This window comes from Lagopus muta, chromosome 1, assembly GCF_023343835.1.
Source record: "Lagopus muta isolate bLagMut1 chromosome 1, bLagMut1 primary, whole genome shotgun sequence".
Classification (NCBI taxonomy): domain Eukaryota; kingdom Metazoa; phylum Chordata; class Aves; order Galliformes; family Phasianidae; genus Lagopus; species Lagopus muta.
Window position 1 is genome coordinate 1,032,547 of NC_064433.1, and position 24,182 is coordinate 1,056,728.

The window sequence follows — 24,182 nt, forward strand, 5'->3', positions numbered from 1 at the left end:
GAATCCCTGCCCCAAGGATGTCAGCAGAACAGCCTCGGTGCATGGGGTTGACTCTGTTTTGGTGCCATTGTGCTGCTTTTTGGACACTCTGAGCTGAGTGTTGGGCTTCAAGCTCCTTCCTCCTGCTCACCCCCAAATTCACCCCCATTTCTCCGTGTGAGAGATGTGCTCACATCGGGGGTGAGCCAGGATTATCGTGTCGTGATGAAAGCACACGGAGAGCATTAGGGCTGTGACATCAGCAGCAGGGATTAGCAAGCTCCAAGCAGAAGGAAGACGTCAGGGCAGGAGCATACCTTGCAATTAGCGTAGGATAAATGATCCCATAGCAGCATTTTGGGTGACAGGACCTTGCTGCATGGAGCAGGCGATTCCTGCAGCACGTTCAGTAGCTGGAAGGCTGCTGGCAGCAGTGGGTGCCAGATGCAAAGCTGTCCCCACCCTCAGCTGAAGGGCAGATGGGAGATGGGAAACCCTCTGCAAAGTGCCTTCTGGGTGAGGTGGTGCAGGAAAGCAGAGGCAGATGCATGGGGTATAGCCAAGCACTGTGTGTTCTTGTCTGGGACATCCTTGCTTTGGGATGCCTGGGGACAGGGAGGTGCAGCACACTGACCCTTTTTTCCATGAGAAAGAGGATAGGCAGAGGCTCAGAGGCTGATCTGCTGCAAATGTCAATCTCCTTTGAATCAGTATTAAACAAATTTCCCTTCTAGAGCTTCTACTTTTTGAGGAAAGAGGATCCAAATGAGCACTGACACTGGCAAAGTGCTGCTGAGCATATGAGTGGACCTGGAGGAAAGGGCTTAGCTCTTTGCAGCACCTTTCCTGGTGAGTGCAGATGTATATTTTTTAATGAATTTAACCACAGTCTGAAGGAGAAAGGAGGAAGCACAGTTTTGCAGATGTCACCCAGCAGAGGAATGGTGTCACTGGGTGCTGGATGGATGAATTCCTGAGCAGAGATAAGGAGAGGTGCTTTCTAGAGGACAAATTCCTTTGTAGAAACAGATGATGGTCCGAGTTAAATACATTGCCAAGAGCATCACCTCCAGCAGGTTTATCCTATTCCAGACCCACACAGCTCTCTGTTTGCTTGGAACCCCACCAGATCATTGAGACCCACTGCCTTTGGCACAGCTTAAACCCACTATGGTGGCCCTCCTGCATTCTGCTGCTGTCCTGCATCTCTCTTGGGCCCTAATCTTTGCCGTGTGACGTGGGGCTTTGCTTGGACATCTTGGCTGATGATTAGGATTTGTCTGCCCACCAACCAGGGCTAAAAATAGTGGCTCAGACATCTCCCTCTCGTGCTGTGCTCAATGCTTCTCCTACCAGCCAGGTTCTGCTACACCAACGCAGGGACCAAGGCTGCTCCCAGCACACGTTTGATCCCCTTTGAGTTGGATGCCATGTTGCTGCCTTTAGGGCATCCCTTGGCTTATTGCCACCGTGGTGAAGACATAAAATAGTGATTTTTGGGTGCAGTTTGTTCTCCTTGAGTAGGGATACTCGTATCATTTGATTTCTGGGGAGAAGATGTTTTTGTAAGGTGGATGTCTTGGTCTCCTGTTGGCGAAGAGTGGAGTGCAAGGAAAAGCAGTCTTGAGTTTTGTGGGTTCTTTTTGCTTTTGCTTTCTTCATTTCCTTGTCCCCAGGGATGTGGCTTAGTGGGCAGTATTGGTGGTCAGTGGGCAGTTGGACTTGGATGATCTTGGAGGCCTTTTCCAACAGTAATGACTCTATGAGTGGGCACAGTGGGGATGAATTGATGGTTGGACTGGATGCCCTTTTCCAGCTGTAATGATTCTGTGATTCCTTTGCACAAATCTCACATGAAGTCTGATTTATTTTTTTTTAAGCTCCAGAACGCATCTGAGCTCATAAAGAAGGAGACACAAGGAAATCTTTGGCTTTATCTGTTGCTGTCCCTAAAAGATACCCCAAAAGATGCCATTCCCAGTGGGGAGTGGGAATGGGGCAGAGATCCACTGCCAAGCCCTTTACTACTGGATAGTGTTGAGTGTTTCTTTGGCCCCCATTGGTTTCAGTGAGCTCCCAGCCAGCCAATGAGCCTGACCCCCATCTCCCAGCGCCTCAATGACCTTCCAGCAGCCCCAGCACCTCCCAGCTCCCCTCCCCTGGTGAGTTCTGACATCCATCCCTGCTATCAGCAGTTGGGACTTACAGGCTCCCCAGCTGTCACTGCCCTGCTTTAAGCACAGGCCATTTACCTTCCACGTGTCCTGAATTAGGGGAAATGGACAGGAGGGCTGGGCCTGTTTAAAAATTAAAGCTGATTACAAGGCATTAACATTACATTTAAAGAAATAGCAGCCCTCCTCTTTGGGCATGGTTGCAATATGTTCCCTTTTGTTCTGGGCTTGGAGAGGAAACAGGGCTGCTATTGACTCTGAGCCGAGCAGGGCTTCTTTAGCTTCTCTTCTCAAATTTACAGCTGTTTGATGCCTTCTGCAGTCCTCTAAAGCAGATTTGCTCTTGCACTTCCTTCCCAGCTTTGTGCTTGTAGCAGAAAGCTGAAACTCTCTGCTCATCTTGAATTCTTATTGGAAAATTCAGATTAGATGACGCTGTCCATCCATCTGCCTTCTGAACACAGCATTGGGAAGCTCCTATTTGGGGGATCCCACACGTGTTCACCCAAGTGCCAACATGCAGGCATCCTGGGTCAGTTGGAAAGAAAATCTTATCTTTTTTTTTTGTACTTTGGGGTTTTTTTGGTGTTCATGCAAGAGCTGGAGATGCCAATTCTTTGTTGAGTTTTTGTCTAAAGGCGATGGGTTTGTATTTGGATGGGAAAGGAAAGGCAAGCAGTATGCTTAGCTTGTCTCCCTAAATATGTCTCGAGGCTGGATAGACAAACATTTCCTGGTTGGTTTGCCACTCTTCCCAGTGCAGGACTGGGATGTAAAATGCTGGAATGGGAGGTGAAGGAGCTCTGCATTGGGATGGGCTGCACCTCCTCAGCACTGTGCTGCTATTTGTAGCTCTTGCCCTAAAGGAAAGGGCACGGATGGAGCAGAACAGCAGCTCTGTGGTGCTGCTTGCTCCTCCTGACCCATAGCAGATGTCGGTGAGTCATTGTTCCATGCATCCTTCTCCATGCCCAGCCTCAACCAGAGGCTCTGTGGAAAGAGCTGCACTTGCAGTGCTCCTCTGTGCCCACCCCCAAACCCCAACCAGAGGCTCTGTGGGCAGAGCAGGTCCTTCTTGGGGCTACTGCTGCCTTCTCAAACCAGAGCATGGTACCAGGGGTAGGACCATGTGCTTCAATCCCACCTGAGATTCCACTTCACCCTTCCTGGAGCAGAGCAGAGCTCGCACCTCATCCGCTGCATCTTTTGCACCCTGATCCCAGCTGACCCTGCAAGTTGGGATGAGCAGTGGGTGATGATGCAGGGCACCTTGAACATCTCTCAGTTCAGATTTCAGCTTGCATCCTGCTTGGAGCAGCATTCCCTCATCCCCATTCACATAGCGACAGGTGAGCACTTTCTGTGGCCACGTTTCCACTTTTCTCCCTGTAGCAGCCCACTGCTACCCCCATGCTATTTGTGGGTCTGGGGGAGTGAGTGAGCACTGAGATTACACTGCATCAGGGCAGATGGAGAGGGGCTCCTAATCCCCCCTCACCCCTGCATCACAGCAATCTGCTGTTTCATGGCAGCAGGGCTCACTCTTCGCCTTGCTGGCAGGTAGACCTATGGCTACAAGGTTAGGACACCCTTCCCTGCTGGACTTTGGGGTCTGAGTGATTGAACAGAGGCTTGCCTGACTCCAGGGCAGCACCAAGCTCCAGGGTTTAATGTCTGTCAGCGGGCGTAGGGTGCAACCTGATCCAAATGGGAAGCTGGCTGACATCCCAGCAAGCTGTCGTAACGACGCAAGGCATTTTATGAAATGATATGGGGGTTTGTGAGCCTCCCCCCACCACTGGGCATCCCCCTGCAAGGAGCAATACCCTATAAGCTATGCCACAAAGCTGTGTTTTCCTAAGCACGGCTCTCCTGAGCACACCAAAGCACGGTTTGTGGGTCTGTTTGCTTATGAATTCATTAGATTCGTACATTAGAGCAAAGTTTCCTCCCTCTTCTATTTCTGAGCATGTCTAAAGGATCGTTTTGTGGCCGTATTTATCCTCTCCGTTGGTTCCCCATAGCAGGGACTTGTTGCAAAGCCTAAAAGCACAGCCCCATCTGTCTCATGCCTCTGGGGCATAGTAAAGAGCCCCATCCTGAGCTGCTCTCTTGCAGCCATGTGCTCATTGCCCACCAGCCCTGCCAGTGGCAGGATGATGGAGATGGAGGGTTTTAATTCATGGCCCCAAGAGGCTGCACCGGAGACCTTCAGACTTCTGTTTTTCCAAATACTTTTTTTCTGAGTGAAACCCATTCCTCAGCCATGCTGTTCTGGTTTTTGGAGTTGAAAGGCTGTTTTCTTGCCACTCCTTTGAGGAAGGATTCATTTATTTCTTCTTTGAGGTGGCAGTGGATGGCGTGAAGGCTTGGAGAGACAGGCAGATGGCAATTTGGGTGGCGCTGCACAAAGGTTTGATGGTGTGCACAAGAAAGAGGTAAAGCTGTCCCTGTAAGGAGCCCATAAGGCAGAACCATTTCTCTTTGCCCTCTGAGCAGAAGGGAACGCCATGCTTTCCACCTGCAGTCCCCCTGGGAAGTGAATCGAGGGCGTTTGCTCTGTCCCTGGCGGCCCCTGTCTCCCAGTGACCTTCTCAGCTCCCGAAGACAGCTTGGCTTTGCTGTAAAGCAGCTCATGTGACAGTGGTAATCCGCAGCTCGTCAACAGCTGGGCAGGAAGATTGCAGGGAATCGCCCTATTTTCCTGTGCTGCAGCCTCACGCCAGAGCAGGATGGTGCCTTCTGGGCTCCAGCAGCAGGTTGGAACATTGATACTCACAGCACTGCAAAGCTTTCCAGGAGCACACGTGCTTCTGTGAGTCGAGGTAAAGCTGCAAAACAAGTTCCAAGAAAGGAAAAAAAAAAAGCCCAAGGCTTCTGTCTGACGTGACTTCCTACAGATCTTTTCCAAAGATGGAGTTGAAGTTGTTCCTCCCACCCTCATGGTATCCTTGGGTTGAGTTTATTCTCTAATGTGTATAGATTTCTTTCTCTGTTATGTTTTCTGGTGGTTAATGTGGACTCCTCTGTGATCCAGGGGAGGAGTGCAGTAGACCTATGGCCATTTGGACTCTTTAGCACATGCCCAGCAGTTTGCTTGGAGCAGACAGCCTCTAAGAAGGGATAGAGTTTGACTTGAAGTGAATTGTGGCATTATTTGTTGCTCACAGATCATAGCAAAACTTTACCCTTTGTGAGTTTTCCTCCTTGCTGTCAGCAATTTGCCTCCATTCCTCCTGTTCCAGCAGGAAGGAGAGGTGCTCTGATCAGGTCAGGAGCTTTGTCCCCACGTCATCCCTTCTGGTTTCTCTACCAGAAACCACTACCAGTGCTCTTGTAGTGTCGATATGTTGTCCACCAGGACACGGCCTGAAACAATCCCTCATTTCACGTCAGCCCTCAGAAATGGCCATCTGTTCCCTCTGCCCTGTGGTAGCTTTGAAGGAGAGCCCTCAGCAGTGAAAGGCTCTCTTCTATTCCCCTGAGCTGCCTCATCTCTTCCCTTCAAAAAGGAAAAAAAGAAAGCTCTGTGCTCCCGAGCATTAGGGGGCTCTAATTGGTGTGTGCGTGATAGGGCTGTTGCATTTAAAAGGTGAACATGGAGCTAATGGAAACACTTTTATTGCTGGTGTAAATATAGCATGCTCGACCCCTTTGAAGTCATAGGGATCAGCAGACAGTGGTGTTCGTATTCAGTTCTGCAGCGTTCAGATCCAACCTGCTGGATGCTTCCTGTTGCTCTTACCCCAGGTATGTCACTGTGTCCTTGGCTAAATCTTCTTGGAGGACTTTTGTGTGGTTTTAGTGCAAAAAATAAGAGTCTTAAGTCACTCTTCTAAATAGGAGCTGAGTATGGAGAGATTTGAGGGCTGCAAATTAATGGTCATGTGCATGAGGTTGATGGTTGGACTGGATGATCTTATTGGTCTTTCCAACCTTAATGAGTCTATGATTGATTCTGTGCAGTGAACAAGGATTGGACTTTGCGGGTTCTCCAGCCACCTCCTCCTGCTCTCATTCATTCTGCCTTTCCTGGGAGCTGAGAGCAATGGACAGACCATTGTATTTGGTCCAGTGGGTCCCCTTGCACCCAAGTTTGCAGCAGGGATGTTTTTGCAGATCCATTTTGTCACCAGAACCCATCGTTTCGGTCCCGTTCGTTGGCCATGAATGTGCACTCTGTTGCAGCAGCAAGGTTCCTGCTGAACGAGTCAGCAAAGCGCTGGGAAAATGGTTTTTAGCTGAAGCCAGAGCCTATCTGGTTACATATCACCTTACTGCAGAACAATAGCTGCTTTATGCTCCCATGTGCTAAATGCTCTGTAGTGTATGCTAATGTCCATGTTCACGTGTGATCTATGGGGCAGCGTGCTAACTTGGGAAACTCATTTAGATCCCAGCCCCTTGTAGCCCTAAAATCACACCAAGCTCCTCTTGGAGACCAATGAAGACTCAATGAATCTCCTCACCAAATGCTCTGGGGACGCATAGAAACGCCTCTTTGGCAGCCACTTCTCATTCATTTCACATCCCTGGTTAGTGGAGAGCATTCTTGGAGGTGGCTGGAGCTTCCCCAGGACGGATTTTCTCCATTCTGTGTTTCTCTTTGGACCTCTCTGGTCCAATTAAACCATTCATCTCAACGTTTGCCAACTGCACTACAAATATCTGCGAGTATCTCGCTGTGCCTCCCACGTCTGCAGATAATATCCTGTATAGAGTCAAAAATATTCAAGTTACAGTGCCTAATATTGGGGTATTACTTAAGTGTATTACACTAATATTGGGGTATTACTTAAGTGTGGATAATGAATTAAACCTAGCCTACAAGTGTTTTCCCTACCCAATGCCCCCCATGACTGCAACATGTGTTCAGTCTTTTACACTTGCATTTCATTGTCAGGCATCCTAGCAGCAGACTATTCAGGCTACAAGTGGAGCCTAGCAGAGAGTTTATCAGGTGAGTGGCTTTTCCTGGTAGTAGTTGTTGAATATGGGGATCTGGCTATCAATGGCACAGCCAGCATAGTTGATTTTGGTTCCTGACACTGTGGTGCTGCTTGGGGGGTGAAAGGGCTTTGTGTCTCTTTTTCTTCTTCTTTTTTTTTTCTTTTTTTTTTTCCTTCCCTTTCTTATTACACTTTCAAGGGGAAGCTGCTAGGCTTTGGATATAGGTTGAGGTTGGAGCATTGGGCTGGAGATGCAATGGGGTGGGTTCATATCCTGCAGCCCCGTCCCGTTGGCCGTACACAAGCCGACCTCCCTTATAACCATCACTTAATTAAATAATTAGTGAGGATGGCTGCTTTAACAGCACTCAGTCAACCACAGGTGGGGCTGTTGGGGGGCGTTGTGATCCTTGGAGTTGTAAAATTCATCTTTTTGAAGGCTCAAGGCAGAGCTAAAGCAGCAGTGGAAAGGGAAGAAAACCCCACAGCCTCGCTTTCGGCGCCCATCAGTTTTAAGAAACCATGGGCTAAAGATGGTAGCAGAAACCTAAATACAGTAGGTGCACCGCATGGCAGAGGAAGGCAGACATGAGAGAGCTCCCATGGGTGCTTTGCTGGTGTAGCCTCTTGGATTCTGGACGTTGCATCTCTTTCTATATGCGACTGTCTTCCCAGTATTGTTGATTTTCAAAGATAATTTGTTAGAATATGTGCTTCAAAAAAGAAAAAAGAAGAAAAAAAAAGGGAAGTTTTTCAATTCAGGTGACTTCTGAAAACGGATTTTAGTCTTTTGGGTTGAAGTAATACAGTATTTTATCACTTTTAGGTGGTACTCTGCCTTCATTCTCCCAGTACCCTTTAATAAAACCTTACAGAAAATACAGGATCGAGGCTGTTTTAAGAGTCACTCTCTATATACCTTTCATAGAATATCCTGAGTTGGGAAGGACACATCAAGTCCAACATTTGTCCCATTGGAAGTGCCCATGTGGGTGTTAAACACATAGCAAGCAAGTTAGCAAAGTTTTTATGGCAAAACAGAATCCCATATGGTGGGATATTGCTACACTGTCTGCCTCTCCTACCATGAATTTAATGTCTTATGCTTCGTAAGAGGAACAGATTTAATTTATCTGTAGATGTTTCCTGCCTGTGGTTTCTGGGGAGCTTTGCACTGGTGGCACACAGGTGACACAGCTCTGCTCTGCTCAAAAGGTGCAGAGCTAATGCACCTTTAACCCTAATCCTCTCTTCCATATCAACAGAAACAAAGCCCAGGAGTGAATTCCAGGTAGAGTGGCATTAGGGGCTCCTGTACTTTCTCTATTTTTTTACCTCTGTTTCCTCTCTCTGATTGACCACGATAGACTGCTAATCTTACCAGGTGTGCCCTTCACTCCACAGCAAAGCCAGCTGATCAAGGAAGCTTAGAAGGGTTATTCATTAAGCTTTCATCTCTGGAGCATGGTAAAAAAGGCTTCCCCTACACAGGTAGATGCATGGCATGCTCGGCCTCCTCCTCGCATCTTCCTCACTTCTCCTCCTCCTTGGGCTTAGCACGGCTCACTGTGGGGACCCCAGTACTTGTGTGTGTGGGAACAGCTTTATTCCTCCCAGCTCTTGCTGTTGAGCTCAAAAACCATCACCAAGAGGAGGGGGAGAGGCAGGTCACCTTATATAGGGCACAAGGGCTGAAGGCACGAGGCTAATCCGTTGGGACACCAAGTTGCTGCTTTGCCTTCTTTCCCCAGCACCCTTCCCCTTCCCATTTAGTATTTTTTAGTAACTTTTAATTAAATAAAAAAGAATGAAATAAGAGTTATCAATTCCATCAACATACAGATAGAATGGGAGAGCCAACATTTTGGATGGAAGACTCAACGTTTCAGGGGAGCAGAATGGGAGTTTTCCACTCCATCAATGTAAAGATGGAATGAAAGACCCAATATTTTGGGTGGAAGACCCGACATTTCAGGTGAATCACTTGCAGTGTTAAAAATAATGGTCAATTCTTCCTTTTGCTGTGGATGGTTGCAGGTGGAGGGCTTCTGGTGGGTCAGGAAAGGGCTGCACAGCCTGAGATGCGTAGAGGTGGTGGTGAAGTACCATTGGTGGAGGAGGTCTTGGTCATTATTCCTCAAAGGCCTCACTCATAGCTGTGTCAGGGAAGGGTTGGGCACTGGGCTGCCTCTTGGATCCTTCCTTCTCCCACATGTGCTGCAGAAATGCTCTGGAGAAATCCATGAGCGTTGCTTAACGGGTTGGGGATGGGATTCTTGTGAATCGGTCGTTTCGCATGAAAGTATTGCAACTTCAAAACCAAACATACAACAAAACAATAAAAACCCAAAGAAAAAAAAATACCCACAAAAAGACAACCAACGAACCTAATATCAGCCAAATCAAGCACCACTTTTTAAAAGAAACAAACAAAAAGAAACCCAAATCACCACCCAGACCCAACCTAAAAGCCCTGAATTGTTTCCAGGGCCCACATTGGTTGATTGGCCAACCAATCCAATCCAATACCAAGAGTGGTGTCCTTTAGTTCATACCTTTGGGGTGGGGTTGTATGTTCTCTTGGACTTTGTATGGGATGAAGTAACCCAGGTCCCTTTGTGGTGTGGGTTGCCTTCTCCTATAGAGGCGAGACCGAGGAATAAGGGAGATGAAGCTGAAGGTCTTCCAATTCTTGCTAAGCTGGGTCTCTACGTGAAGAAAAGAAGTCTTAGCTGCCTCTGAAGGATAGCCAAAGATGGAGACTTTGCAATTTCCCCAAGTTCTGGAGCTTCACAAACCTTATGTTTACTGATTGTCTTTTTTGTTTCTCTTTTATTTTCCCTCACTTAATATCCATGCTGTGCCTCAAGTTGGTATCTTACTCCTTCCTACTCTGTAGAAGGTGGCCAGGTTGTTCTCTTCTTCTCTGCATCATTTTTGTTGGGTTTGTAGGCTGTCTTGTGTATGGAGGCCAAGGTTTTCCTGGTGCTGTTTCACTCTCTCTGTGCTGCCAAACATTTTGTTGCTTGGAGATCCTCTAGCAACGGAGTTCCATGCTTAAATTTAAATGTGCACTCTGGTTGTTTTGGAGCAGGATCGTGCTAAGCAGAGAGTTTGTACCCATTTCCCCTCTGCTAAGTAGGAAGACTGAAGCCAGAGGTCTGTGGATGAGCTGGAGACAAAGAATTAAAATTGAAGTTTTCATTCCTTTCAGCCTTCTCTGTCGTTGGCCTGAGCTCTGTAAGGCTTTCAGAGCTCTCCGTTGGTCAGGTAGATCTGTGAGGCTGATCAGTGTTCTGCTGTCTCTGCAATGCTTGGAAACAACAAACCAGGCAACTTTCAACACTCATCCCTTTGGTGTCTGAGAGAACAGAGCAAGTTGTGCCAACTTAACACATCCTCTGTGTGGGATCTGCTTCATCTCCTCAGTGCTGAGGATGTTTCTGGTGCCAGTAGATCCCCCAAGAGCAGCATTGGGTGCAACTGGCCATGGCTTTTGCCTTCTGCTGATCTGAAGTGGGCTTTAGATTCCCTGTTGGAAGAAGGCATACAACACTCCATTGAGGTCTTGTCTTTTGGTGAGGTTATGTTGCCTAAATTTGAAGATAACCTGATGATGCTGTGCTGTGAGGGTCTGCAAGGTGAGCGCTGATGTTTTGCCCCATAATAGAAACCCAAAGAGCAGTTTGTCAGTGCATTGCTTCTGAGTGCTGCATCAGACTCCAGGTCCCAAATGCTGGAGTCAAACCAGCATTAGTTTCTCAGTTAGTTTCTCAGAATGGTCTCTCAGTTTGCCTTTTGCTCCCTCAAAGTCCTGAGGCTGCTTGCAGAATGTTGCAGGAGATCAGTTCAAGTTGATGCTAGCAAGGAAGATGATTTTGCACTTCATGAAGGAAGAGGAGATGGTTTCCTTTTCCAAGCTCAGGTTCAGCATGGTGACAGCAGTCAAGAATGGGGCTGGTTCTTCTCTTTCAACCATCCAAAACTTCACTTGTGTTTGAGCTCCAGGCAGAAAAGTGTGGCATAAAGTTGTGCTGTCCGTGCTCCCCATGGTGCAGAAGGATGCTCCAAAGCATTCATCAGGGGAGCCCATCTCTGGGAAGATAATATTGGACATTTATCTCTGAGTGTGTGAGAGGTGCCCTGAGATCATCCATTCTTCAGTTTCTTCCACTCATTCTGCATGTTTGAGTATTGATCTCTGTGGTGGTCCAGCTCACCTGGTTGGCTGTGCCTTCCTTCTGCACTTGCTGTGATCTCGAAGAAGCATAAGAACCAGCAGAAACTGGCTCTGGTGTCCCCATCCTCTGGATACTGGATGGCCAATCATCTCAACCTCCTACTCTTCTCCCCCAAAGCCCTTTGAATGGTGGTTTAATGCACCCACTTGCAGTTTGGGATCAGAACAGTTCTGATGATGCTGATCCCCTCTCTGTGTCAGGTAAGGTGCCTGTATCAGCCACTACATGATATTTGGCCTCAGAATCGCATGGCCAGAGCCTAACTTCTCCCCCTTCTGCAAGCCATAACCTCTTCTCTGCTGAAACAAATGCAAAATCCTTGTCCTGGCAGGCTGCAGGTAAGCAAAAGCATGACCTGGGTGCAATCCAGAGCCTCCTGCTGAGGGTAGAGATGAACGTCATCGTTTCTGCCAAGTGGTGGGAGGAAATCCCAAATGGGCAGCTCCAGCCCAGCTGTGTCATCTCACTGCTCTGTGCATTATCCATCACCTCTGCTGGCTCCTGTCCACAGGTAGGAGCAGCTCTGGGCTGCTGCGAGCCCAATTCCTTCTCTCCACTGGGGCTTTCCCACCCCAGCACGACTCGAGTTGTTTTTGGAAGATGTGTATTTTCCAGAGACTTGAAAGTTTTGTGGTTTTTTTTTTTTGTAATTTTATTTTGTCTAATGGATTTCCTGTTTTTAATACAATTGAAAGGGTCTGAAATCCATGCTTTAGATTAACATATGCCAGCTAGATTAGGGCTAATCAGGGCACAGGTCTGAGCAGATGCAGCACAGGGCCAATCCTAGACCTGATTACAGCATCTCAGTGGTTTAATCGCCTCTCTCCCAAGGGCGATCATCTCTGCTTTAATACACAGCAGACTTTCCAGCCCTCGCCCTCTCCTCCTTTGGTTTGTCACCACTCCTGCCAGGAAGGCCACTGCGTCAGATGCTGAGACGATTTAGCTTAATCCCATGCAGAAAGGGAGCTGTGCAATGCTGTCTCTTGCAGAGACCAGAGACCTCCCCACTCTTAACGCGCAACGTATCCAAGTTGTAGTTAGCCTTGGTCAAACCTTGGCCAAATCAGGCTCATCTTTCCCAAAGAAAACCCCCCTTTGGTTTTTCCATCTTGCTGTATTTTGGCAATACCTGTCTTTCACGATGGTCCTATTATGGCCAACTTGTGAAGGGATCAGATTCTTTAATGCTGCGTGCTCAGCGTTGCTGGTGACCCTCATCTTTGGGTTGGCCATGGGGAGCAGAGTCATCTCAAAGAGCTCCATCTCATCATCGTTTCTTGCAATGCCTGTTGTTAACAGTGCCCCTATTATGGCCAACCCATGTTTAAATGTAATGGAGGGATCAGGTTTTGAACCCTGCTTTATGGTGACCCTCGTTTTGAGTTGGCTGTGGGGAATAGACTCATCTGTGGTGAATTCCTTTGGGTCAACAACCTGAATCACCCGAAAGGCTTAGCTGGGTCATTGGTCTGGAGCAGGGATTTTGAGTGCATCCCAGGCCACATCTCCCACTCCGTGCCAGAACCTGCTTACAGAACTGTGCTGAATATCTTGAGGATCTTATTGGGGGTTGACTTTGAGAGAGCTGAGCACGAGTTCTTGTTTCAATGCTTTGTAGCCTAAAACTCTTCCCTATTAGAAAGCACCTCAGGAACTCTGTGTTTCAGCTGCCTCCACGTCATTTGTAGCTGTTGATGTTGAGCCGTACGCAAGGAAGGTGGTTCCTCATGGGGCTGCGAGCTGCATAAAACTGTAGATCACCCTTTTGGAGATGGGGCAGCCCTCTGGCTGAGGCATTGCAAAATGTCCCTATCCGTAGAGTGCCACGAGATCCCGAGAGCTGAGCTCGGCTGGGGTCACCCACCTGGGCAGCATGATTAACTCCTAAGCTTTCCTGTCTGTGTGCAGCGAGTTATCTGGGGACACCGAGCTGCACTCTGCTGCCTCTCGTTATTCAATGAGTGCCCTTGGCAGGACAGAGATCCCTGCCTGCCACAGAGAACTGAACCAAAGGGGATCCTGCTGCCGTTTTGGGAAAGCTTGGTCTGATCTCGTTGGATTTTCAGGGCTGTGCCCTCCTGTGCTGCCGGGCAGTTGGGGTTTCAGTGGTAGGTTTTTCCTTCTTGCAGTTTTTCTTTCTACCTCTGAGCCTCTTCTCATCTCACACAGTGTGATGGGGGTTGATTATGGGACTTCTCTATAAGGGCTGGGCTCCATTAAGTCTGAATAATTACACGAGCATGATGGTGTGGGTGTGATGCCATCTGTGTGTCATGGGGTGGGAGATTGTCTTTTACCCTATCCCTGGCTTTCTTGCAACCATCATCTTCTCCCCTAGCAACCATCTTCCTTCTCCCCCTGCCCCCCACCATCATCTTCTGGAGGTTGGTGGCCTTGCCTCTGTCCAGGAAGTTACGACTTTGTGATCCTTCAGGTTCTATGCCATTCTGTGATGATCCTTTCTTCGCCCCTACCCCTCACTGTCTTCCTTTGCCCCTACCCAACATCACTTTTGTTTCCCCTTACCCACCATTGTCTTCTAGGGGTTGGTGGCCATGCCTGTGGCAGGACAGTTGGAACTTAACGATCTTTGGGGTTCCTTCCAACCCAAGCCATTCTATGATAATTCTTCCTTCCTCCCACCCACCATCTTCCCTCCTACCATTGCCTTCTTCAATCCTTGACTTCCCACAAGAACCAAAGGACCCTGAAAGCTCCACCACATCTCCACCCGTATCCAACACAACCCCTTTACGGCCCGCACCACGACACTCAACCACACCAACCCCATTCCTTGACAGAACAGCGTTCCCTCATTGCTCTCACCTTTCTCCTTCGTGTCTCCGCAGGCCTCGTGCAGATCCCCGTCAGCATGTACCAGACCGTGGTCACCAGCCTGGCGCAGGGCAACGGCCCCGTGCAGGTGGCGATGGCACCGGTCACCACACGGATAGCAGACAGCGCCGTCACCGTGGATGGGCAGGCGGTGGAAGTGGTAACTTTGGAACAGTGACCATAACCTTCAGCGGGATCACGATGATTTATTTTTATTTTTTTGAGGGGTTTTTATTTTTTTCCTTTTATTTTATTTTTTCTTTTCTTTTTTTTTTTCTCCTCGTCTCTTTAATGCGAATAAAATTTTTTTTACGCCTATCCGGAGATGCAATCAGGTGGCACTGAGTCTTTCGGAAGCAAAAGTGTTTTGCTGACCGTTTTTAACGAAGAATAAGGAAGGATGCGTGTGTTAAAGTGCGTCTTTACAGCACCACTGATCACACTGGAGCGAGAAGCCCAGCGCAGATGGGACTTCCATTCTGAAGAGATGAGAAAGGAGGGAAAACAAAACCACACGCAAAAAAAAATACAACTCCTTGCGCCCCTTTTCTTCCCACAACAGAGCATGGATGCTCCCACGGGGGGTGAATTAGGTTTCGAAGATTTTAACGTGGACTTTTATATGAAAAAATAAAAAAAAAATTAAAAAAAAAAAAAGGAAAGTAAAGAAAAAAAACAAATAATAACGAAACTCGGGCAAGGCTCTTCTTGGGAAAATGCATTTGTGACTGTGGGGACAGCTCTCGAAGCTGCTGGTCCCGGAGCCCCGTGCGGGCGCGAGGACGGCTCGATGACCGCCGTGCTTGGCTCCCCTGGTGCACACTGGAGACACGTTCTTCTTTCTCTGCTCTGGAAACCCTGCCATTTCAATTCTTTTGTTCTTGTTTTTTTTTGTGATTTTTTTTTTTTTTTTTTCTCTTTATTATTATTATTATTATAATTATTATTTCCTCTTCTTGTCAATTTGGAACGGAGCGGAAATGCCTCCGGAGCTGTGCCGGGAGGGCTGCGGGGACTCGGGGACAATATGACCAGCACTTGCCCCCATCCTTTGCCAAAGAGCCACGACCCCACCGCCAACCCAGGACACTTGGAAACCCCAATTCAACCCTTTTGGGGAACCCCTCTGGAGCCACGTGCCAGCCCTGCTCCTTGAGCATCTCCTACTGCTGCCACCCAACTCAACCCAACCCACGTCACCCAACGTCTCCCAGAGGAGGGGGAACAGCCCACGGGGGCATTTTGGGGACAGATCCTCCAGGACTTTTCAATGGGACAGAAGCACCCCGGAAGCCCCCCATGGTGCGTGCTGGTTGTGTGTGGTATTTAATATTTTTTTTAATTATTGTTATTTTCAAGTGGCCATTAACGAAGTTCTCCGCGTCTTTGCTCCGCCTTCAAGGAAGTTTTCAGATTCTTGTATTTACTTGTTTTATAAGGAAAATATCAAATGCTCTTTGTATACACTTCTTCTGTACTTTAAACGAGGGGAGGGAAATATTTCCATAGAAAACAGCCCTGGTTTCTCCAGTTTGTTATTATTTTTTTTTTAATTATTATTTTTTATCGTCGTTGTGAAGATGTCGGTGGCTTTCAAGTCCGTGTTCCTTGGGCGGTGCGATGACATTCTTTTAGTCCCAGCAGTCCCCTTTGCCCTCCCCCCAAAGAGACAAAACCAGGCAAGTAGCAGAGCATGGACCCCTATTGTTTTCCCAGTGTCTATTATTCAATAAATTGTTACAAATGTGTCTACCTGCGCTTCTCACTTCTCTTTTGGGGCTTTTTTGAGGGTTTTGGGGTAACTCGCCATCTCCCCCCAGGCTCTCAGAGGGGGTCCCCGATGTGGTTTTGGATTTGGGGGTGGTTTTTGAGTTGAAGTCCTTCCTTTGAGCTATTTAAGCTTCATCCTTCGTGTGCTTCCATCAGCACCACGGTGAGCGGCGCCCCAAAAGCAACCATTGGAGTCGACTCCATGCCATGATGGGATCAAGGCCACCTCATCCCTGCTGTGCCCCCATAATCCCCATCGTTTGAGCATCCCAAGGAGGAGCCGGACGGCAGCACTGAGGTTGAGCAGCTTTATTTGAGCATGGGGGGCAGGACCGTTGGCTCCGACGTGATCTTGTAGGATCCTCTGTAGGATCAGAGCCCAGTTCTTGCAAGCCCGAAGACAAAGTGGAGTGGAGGATGGATAGAAGGACAGATGGAAACAAAGGAGGATGAGGCAAAGGGGGAGCGATCCCCAAGTCAATCTCAAAGCAACCCAAACGTCCCAGCCCTGCTCTATGGGAACCCCTCCAGGCTGGGGTTCCCCAATGGGCTCATGGTGGGGGCTCAGCCTGGCAGACGTTGTCCCCAGCCTTTAATCTGTGCTAATCAGGCTTTAATAAGCAGGTCGGGGCCTCCTGCTGGGGCAGCTCACCCAGCACACGACACTTTTATTCCCTTCCATCTCAGGGAGCGCAGCCTTGGGCTTGGGGAAGATCCCTGGGTTTTGAGAGGGTCTGAGTTTTAGAGAGTCTCTCCAACCCTGGGTGGCCCACACTGTGACCCAGCTGGGTTTGCTGCCTTTACCTTTAGCCCCAGTGCTGCATGTGCACAGCAACCCCAAATCACAGGATTTGACCTCAAAAACTCTGCTGTCTCTGGGAAGGGACATATTAACGGGGGTCTCTGGGGTGATGCCCACCAGTGTTTGGGTGCTGGGGGATCCCACGTGCCTTCGGGTGATTGCTGGGGGTGGGGACTATGGGGATGGGTGGGGTTTTTGTTGGGGTGGGGCTTGTTGGAAGGTGGGGCTGGAGAGGATGCTCCACCTCTGATGCCCTCGAGGGAAATGTCAGAGTTTGAGCCGCGGGGACATGGATGGGCAGACGGATGGTTTGATGGATGGACAAGATGGACAGGGTCAACGGCTTGATGAATGGATGGACAGAAAGACAGACTCATAGAAGGCTCAGTGGCTGTCTGGATGAATGGACACATTGGTGGAGGGATCAGTGGATGGATGGACGGACAGACGGACTCAGGGCTCAGTGGCTGTTGGGATGGATGGACATAAGGACTCACAGAAGGCTGGCTGGATGGATGGATGGACAGATGGACTGATGCAAGGCTCAATAGCTGTTGGGATGGATGGACAGACGGGTGATTTGGTGGATAGATTGACAGTGATAGAGGGACCAGTGGCTTGACAGGTGGACAGATGGACAGACAAAAAGACTTGCAGAGGGCTCGAAGGCTGTCTGGATGGATGGGCAGACGGACAGATGAATGGACAGACCAGCAGATGGAGCAGTGGTTGGACTGATGGATAAATGGCTGGACAGGCAGACAGACTGGTAGATGGAGCCACAGCAGGCTGGTTCGATGGATGGATGTGGGGACGGGCGGATGGACAGGCAGCTAGATGCATGGCTCAGTGACTGGACAGACAGACAGGGGGGTGGGTGGGTGGCCTTACTGATGATAGCTGAGTGGATGGATGGAAGGACAGACAGACTGATATGTGACTGGACAGATGGATGATGGAAGCAACAAGCAAACAGACAGAGAGACAGACAGCCTGTGCCCCCTCCCCACGCTCCCACCCGCCCCACTAGGCAATGTGGACCCCCCATCCATCTCCATCCTTCCTTCCGTTCGTCCCTCCCCCGGCGCAGTGAGGAGGTTGGGAGCGTGCAGCCTTCACTCTAATCCCACATGATCCAATCTCTGCAGGCTTATGGCCGAAAGCTCCGTAATCACCCGGCGCTGCCCTACATATCCCCACCACCCCCCATCCAAACCCAGCCAGGAGCAAGGAACCCCCCCCCCCCCTCCCCACCCCACTGTGCAAACCCCACCCTCCACCCCCCCCTCCCCAAAATGCTGTCATCGTCCCTTCTGCACTTGGGAACAGGCAGAGACAAATGGCAGTGGGGACACATGGCAGCATCGCTCATGCCTCAGTTTCCTTCCCACCCCATAAGCTGGCACTGGCAAGATGTGGGGCAGGAGCCACCTAATCCACCCCCCCTCCTCATGTCGCAGGGATGGATCAGCGCTTAATGCCTGGAGTCAAGTGGGGACACAAGGCCAAGATGCTCCAATGACCGCTTTCCAGCAGGACCCTCCCCTCTATGAGGACATTTCCATGGTTGCCCCCCAAACCCTCCAAAAAAACAGCACATCTGGAACCCAAACCCACTGTCCCCATGGCTGGGCACCCCCTAAAGATCCAGAATTGGAACGCACAAATGGAGCAGGACGCTGTAACAACCCCCTCCCTACAGCCATGGGTGCTGGGGGCATCAGGGGGGTTGTGTCCGTGGCGTTTCCCGGGGCTGTAGTTGGCAAGTCTAGAACCACCGGATCCTGCGAGCGCACCAGTGTGAGTTCTACCATTGCCAAAAGCAGCCAGGACGGGAAGAAGGCAGTGGTGGGCTTGGGAAGCTGCAAAAAGAAACCCAACCCCAACCCCAACCCCAACCCCAAACCAAAAATTAAAATTGAAATTAAAAAAAAAAAGAAAGGAAGATCTCCCAGTTCCACCCCCAGGAAGTCCCTCCTGGGACTGAATATCATCCCGAAGCTGCATCACGGATGCTCCATGTGCTGAAAACCCCATGCCATCATCATTCAGATGTGCATCATATCCCCCCAAAAGGACCCAGTTGATGTGAATTCCCCACTCCTCGTGTAGGACCCCAGGTTTCTATCTCTCCAAGGCTTTCCTTGCCCTTACCACCCCAAATCCACCCCAAAGCCATCCCTCCATAACCAAATCTATCCATCCATTGCCAAATCAATCCATTCAACACCAAGTCCATTCATCACAAATCCATCCAGTCATCACCAAATCCATCCATCCATCCCCAGTCCATCTCTCCATAACCAAATCCATCCATCACCAAATCCATCCATCCCAAATCCATCCATCCATACCAAATCCATCAATTGACAAGTCTACCCATCCCAAATCCATCCATTCATCCCCAGTCCATCCATCCATCATCAAATCCATCACCAAATCCATCCATTGACAAGTCTATTCATCCCAAATCCATCCATCCATCATCAAATCCATCCATCCATCACCAAATCCATCCATCCATCCCAAATCCATCCATCCATCATCAAATCCAGCCATCCATCATCAAATCCATCCATCCCAAACCCATCCATCATCAAATCCATCCATCCATCACCAAATCCATCCATCACCAAATCCATCCATCCATCACCAAGTCTATTCATCCCAAATCCAGCCATCCATCATCAAATCCATCCATCCATCATCAAATCCATCCATCCATCCCAAATCCAGCCATCCATCATCAAATCCATCCATCCCAAACCCATCCATCACCAAATCCATCCATCCATCACCAAATCCATCCATCCATCATCAAATCCATCCATCACCAAATCTATCCATCCAAAATCCATCCATCTATCTCAAATCCATCCATCCCAAATCCAGCCATCCATCATCATCAAATCCATCCATCACCAAATCCATCCATCCAAAATCCATCCATCCATCTCAAATCCATCCATCCCAAATCCAGCCATCCATCATCATCAAATCCATCCATCACCAAATCCATCCATCACCAAATCCGTCAGTCCATTGCCAAATCCTTCTTTTGCCAAACCCATCCCTCCATCACCAAATCCATCCATCCCTTGGGGTCGTGCAATGGGAAAATGGCAAAAAATACCACATCCCCTCCCATTCCATGGTGCTCTCTCCGCCTTCTCCCATATTGGCACTACACATAATTGCTCAAAACACATAAAGCAAAGCAAAAATGTGCTAGTGCCAAAGCGGGCCGGGCGGCACGGCGGCCCCGCGGGGCTCGCGGGTCTTTCTCTGCTCTGTTTATGGCCCTATGGTAATTCACTGACCGCGGGGTTGCACAGTGAATTCTACCAGTGCCATACACAGAACAGGAGTAGCGAGCTCACACCCTCCCATTTCCACCTGGTTTCACCCCAAAACTCCTCCCTGGTCAGGGCTCCCAGAACGATGAGCCCAGTGCCAGGGAAATCCCACTGACTGCAAATACCCTACAAAGCTGCAAACATCCAGAAGGTTCACAAAGACTCTATAAGGTTGCAAAGACCCTAAAAGGTTGTCAAGTGCCCTCAAATGTTGCAAAGCGCTCTACAAGGTTGCAAAGGCCCTATAAGGTTGCAAAAGGCCCTATAAGGTTGCAAAGGCCCTGTAAGGTTGCAAAGGCCCTATAAGGTTGCAAAAGGCCCTTAAAAGGTTGCAAAGCAACCCTCAAAGTTGCAAAGACCCTATAAAGCTGCAAACGCCCTATAAGGTTGCAAAGCGCCCTAAAAGGTTACAAAGACTCTACGAGGTTGCATAGTCCCCCTAAGTGGCCCTAAAATGCCTTAAAATTCTTGTGGATGGTTGCAAATACCCTACAAGGCTGCATACACCCTAAAAAGTGGCAAAGCATCCTACAAGCTTGCAATGCACCCTGTAAGGTTGCAAAAAGCCCTGCAAGTTGGCAAACATCCCCATAAGGTTGTGACCCTCACCCAGATAGTGGCCAACTCCCTAAAATTATTGCAAATCCCCCCCAAAATGGTTGCATCCCCCCCGCCTTCCCCCCCAGATGGCTGCGTCGCTGTCCCTGTGGGGCTGTGCCAAGCAGTGGTGGGGAGGAGGAGGAGGGCACAAAGTCCCCTTTGTGTCGCTGAGCCGCGGCCCCGAGAGGTAATGGGGATGCACCACGTGCCAGCCTTCAATTTTGGGGCTGAAAGAGGTGAATCGGTCATTTTGGCTCACCTTGAGCACGGAGAAGGGTTGGACAGTGGGGATATAGGGAGGGATTCTGGGGACATCAGTCCTCCCCCCACAGTGGGGACAATCTCTTTGGTGTGACATTGACCGCGATAGCTTCACCTTCATCCCAACCCTATATCCTGACAACTCGTCCCTATTGGGCATCGTTGACCCCCATTGGGTTCCATCATCCCCGCTGGAAAACGTTGTCCCCTCATAGGCACCGCTGTCCCCAGTGGGTGCCACCGTCCCTCGTTGGGTGCCATAATGCCATGGTGGTGGCAGCCATAGGGGTGCCCCCATTGTCCCCATCCCTGTCCCTGTTCCCATCCCCATCCCTGTCCCTATTCCCATCCCCATCTCCATCCCCATTCCCATCCCTCCACCCCGGCCCCCCCGGCTCTGCAGAGCGATGACGTTGGGCGATGCCGCATTGCGGATGTGCAGAGCTCACCCTTCCCTGCCCCCCTCCCCCCCTTCCCCCCCAGCTCCCCCCCAGCCCCGTTCCCCACAGCGCCCTCCAAGGCCCCAGATCTTTCTTATGGGGACATTGGGGTCCTGTGGTCCCTGAGACAGATTTAGAGTGGATTCTACCCTCGAAAAAATTCTTCCCGAGCCCAAAATGATCATGGCATCAAATGGTGTCCAGCCAAGGCTGTCATCCTATTGGGAACGGAGACTGAGGTGGTCAGGGGGTGTCATGGTTCTCAGTGGGGTGGGGGGAGGGTGGATAACCCCATTTGTGGAGCCGTGGGACCCCACTCCACGGGTATGTGGGGGGATGGGGGAGCCCGGGTGGGGATGGGGATAGGGATGGATATGGAGGTGGAGGTGAGGACAGAAAGAGAGCAGGAATGGAGACGGATGTGGGAATGGGGATGGAGATGGATATAGGGACAGGGATGGGATGGGGATAGAGAATAGGGATGGGAATGGAGGTGGGGGTGAGGACAGGAAGAGAACAGGGATGGAGACAGATATGGGGATGGGAATGGAGATAATGGGGATAGGGCTGGGAATGGAGATGATGGGGATGGGGACAGGGAGAGAAAAAGGGATGGGGAAGGAGGTGGATGGAGATGGGAGCAGGAATGGAGGTGAGGACAGGAGTGGGGATGGGAATGAGAATGGAAGTGGGAATGGAGACAAGAATGGGGCTGGGAACAGAGAAAGGCTTTGGGATGGGGTTGGGAGTTGGGTATGGGGATCGGGCTTGGGATGGAGAGAGGCATGCGGATGGAAATAGCAATGGGGACGGGGATGGAAATAAGGATGGGGAATAGAATAGGGCTGGGGCTGAGGCTGGGGATGGGAATGGACGAGAGATGGGAAAGGACATGGGGACAAGAACAGCACAGCCCCATTTTGTAGCATCTCAGTGCCGCAATGCTGGTGCCCCCACCCCAGGATCCTCCCCATCCCCAAAACAGCCCCAGATGGAACCAGGACCCCAAATCTCAGAGGTCTCGTTGTCCCCACACAGTGCTGGAGACACACGGGGGGATGGGGGCTGCTCTGTGTGTCCCTATGGGGCTGGGTGGGAGGGGGGGAGACCTAGGAGGGGCTCAGAACAGCCCCCATTCTGTGAGGGTGCAGACAGTAGGAAGAAGGCTGAGATTTCGTTGGATTCTGCCTTTGGGATGGGGCTGCAAGAAGGACCCCCCCCCCCCCCCCCCCCCCCCCCGGGGTAAAGTGATGCACCGGATTGGGGTGAGGGGGGGCACCGCTGTACCCCAAAGGACCCCCGGCAGCTGGGGGGGAGCTGAGGTTTGGGGTTGCACTGGGCTTTCGTTGTCACCCTTTTGGCCCTACAACGATGTGATCACCCCGAGGAGGGAATTTTGGGGCTTTTTGGGGTTGGGAGGTGGGAGATCAATCGAGGGGGGGGGGGGGGGGGGGAAGGGGGAGAGGGGGCTCAGGAGCGGGGGGGAGGTTGGTGGGACTCATTGTAAAGAGAAGGGTCATTATGGGATGGGATACATCGAGGGAAATCGGGAGTGGGAAATGCATCCTTAAGGATGGATCCTGTGGGAGGGGGAGTCCTAAATCCTACCGAGGGTTCATAAATCCTAAATGGGGGGGAGGGGGGAAAGGGGGGGGTCCAGGAGGGGGGGACAGGGGGAGGCGTCCTAAGCTCTATAGAGGGGAGGGGGAGCTCACTTCAGAGGGAAAAGTCTCCTGGGGGGGGGGGGGGTCACGTCGAGGAAAAAGAGGGGTGGGAAATGCAGCCCCAAAGATGGATCCTATGGGGGGGGGGGGGGGGGGGGGGGGGGGGGGGGTCCTAAGCCCTATGGGGAGGTCCAAAGGGGTCACCCGTAGCTCCCCCCCTTCCCCCTTTACCCCCGCCTCAAGACTTACCTCAGCTCCGAGCGCTGCCGTCGGGTGTCCCTTCAGAGGGAGTTTTTGGGGATAAAGAGACCCTCCTCCGCCCCAACCCCACGCTATTAAAGGGGGGGGGGGGGGTCGGTCCACCCCCCCCAACCTCCCTCCTCTCCGCCGTTCTCCCCAATAATGCGGAGGAGCGGCGGTGGCGGCCGCCCTTAGCCCGGCCCCGGGGGGACCCCCCCCCCCGCAGCGGCTGCAATTGGCCCAGGTGGCCCCGGAAGGTGGAGCCGTACCCGGGGGGGGGGGGAGGACGGACAGAGGGAGGGCTATGGGGTGTTGGGTGGGGAGGGCCGGGCTCACCTTGGGCCGTCCCCCCCCCCCCTCCCCATCCTCAATAAGGAGCCGCCTCTCATTACCCCAAATCCCCAACAGCGGGGCCGCTCCTGTAACCCTCCCACTTGAAGTTAAAAAAAAAAGGGGGCTCTGGGAATCCCCCCCCCCCCCCCCCCCCCCCCCCAAGTCTAAAGAACCAAAAGGAAAAGTGCCCCCTATCCGGAAAATAAAAGGGGAAAAGTAGGGACTGGGGGTGAGGGGAGGGGGGGAAGAGGGGGAGGAAAGAGGGGGATGTAGGGCGGCCGCCCATCCCCGTGGCCTCGGGTCTGTGCATTGAGGAAGAGGATGAGGATGGAGGAGGCTGCGGCCCCGCTGCTCTCGTCCCCCCCCGGTGGAAGGATTTTTATAAGCGGCTCCGACCCCCCATAGCCGCTCCGACTCCCCCCCCCCCCCTCCGGGGCCGCCCCGACCCCCCTTTCCTCCCCCCGGGGCCGTTCGGCGGCTGTCGGACATCGGACACCGCCGGAGAAGCGTTGAACGGGGCCGCACCTGAACC

At 50.9% G+C, this 24,182-nt stretch overlaps 1 protein-coding gene across 8 annotated transcripts in view; it reads left to right on the plus strand.

Moving 5' to 3' along the window:
- The window catches only part of NRF1 (nuclear respiratory factor 1), a 47,690-nt gene extending 31,764 nt beyond the window's left edge, over positions 1–15,926 (plus strand). For 3 of the 8 annotated variants that reach the window (XM_048940662.1, XM_048940671.1, XM_048940678.1), the window contains exons 11-12: positions 7,057–7,113; positions 8,507–9,061. In XM_048940662.1, the coding sequence (XP_048796619.1) occupies positions 7,057–7,113; positions 8,507–8,811 (362 nt within the window). In that variant the 3' untranslated portion in view covers positions 8,812–9,061. The other 5 variants (XM_048940689.1, XM_048940694.1, XM_048940707.1 and 2 more) reach the window with 5 other exon arrangements.
- The last annotated feature ends 8,256 nt before the right edge of the window (positions 15,927–24,182 follow it).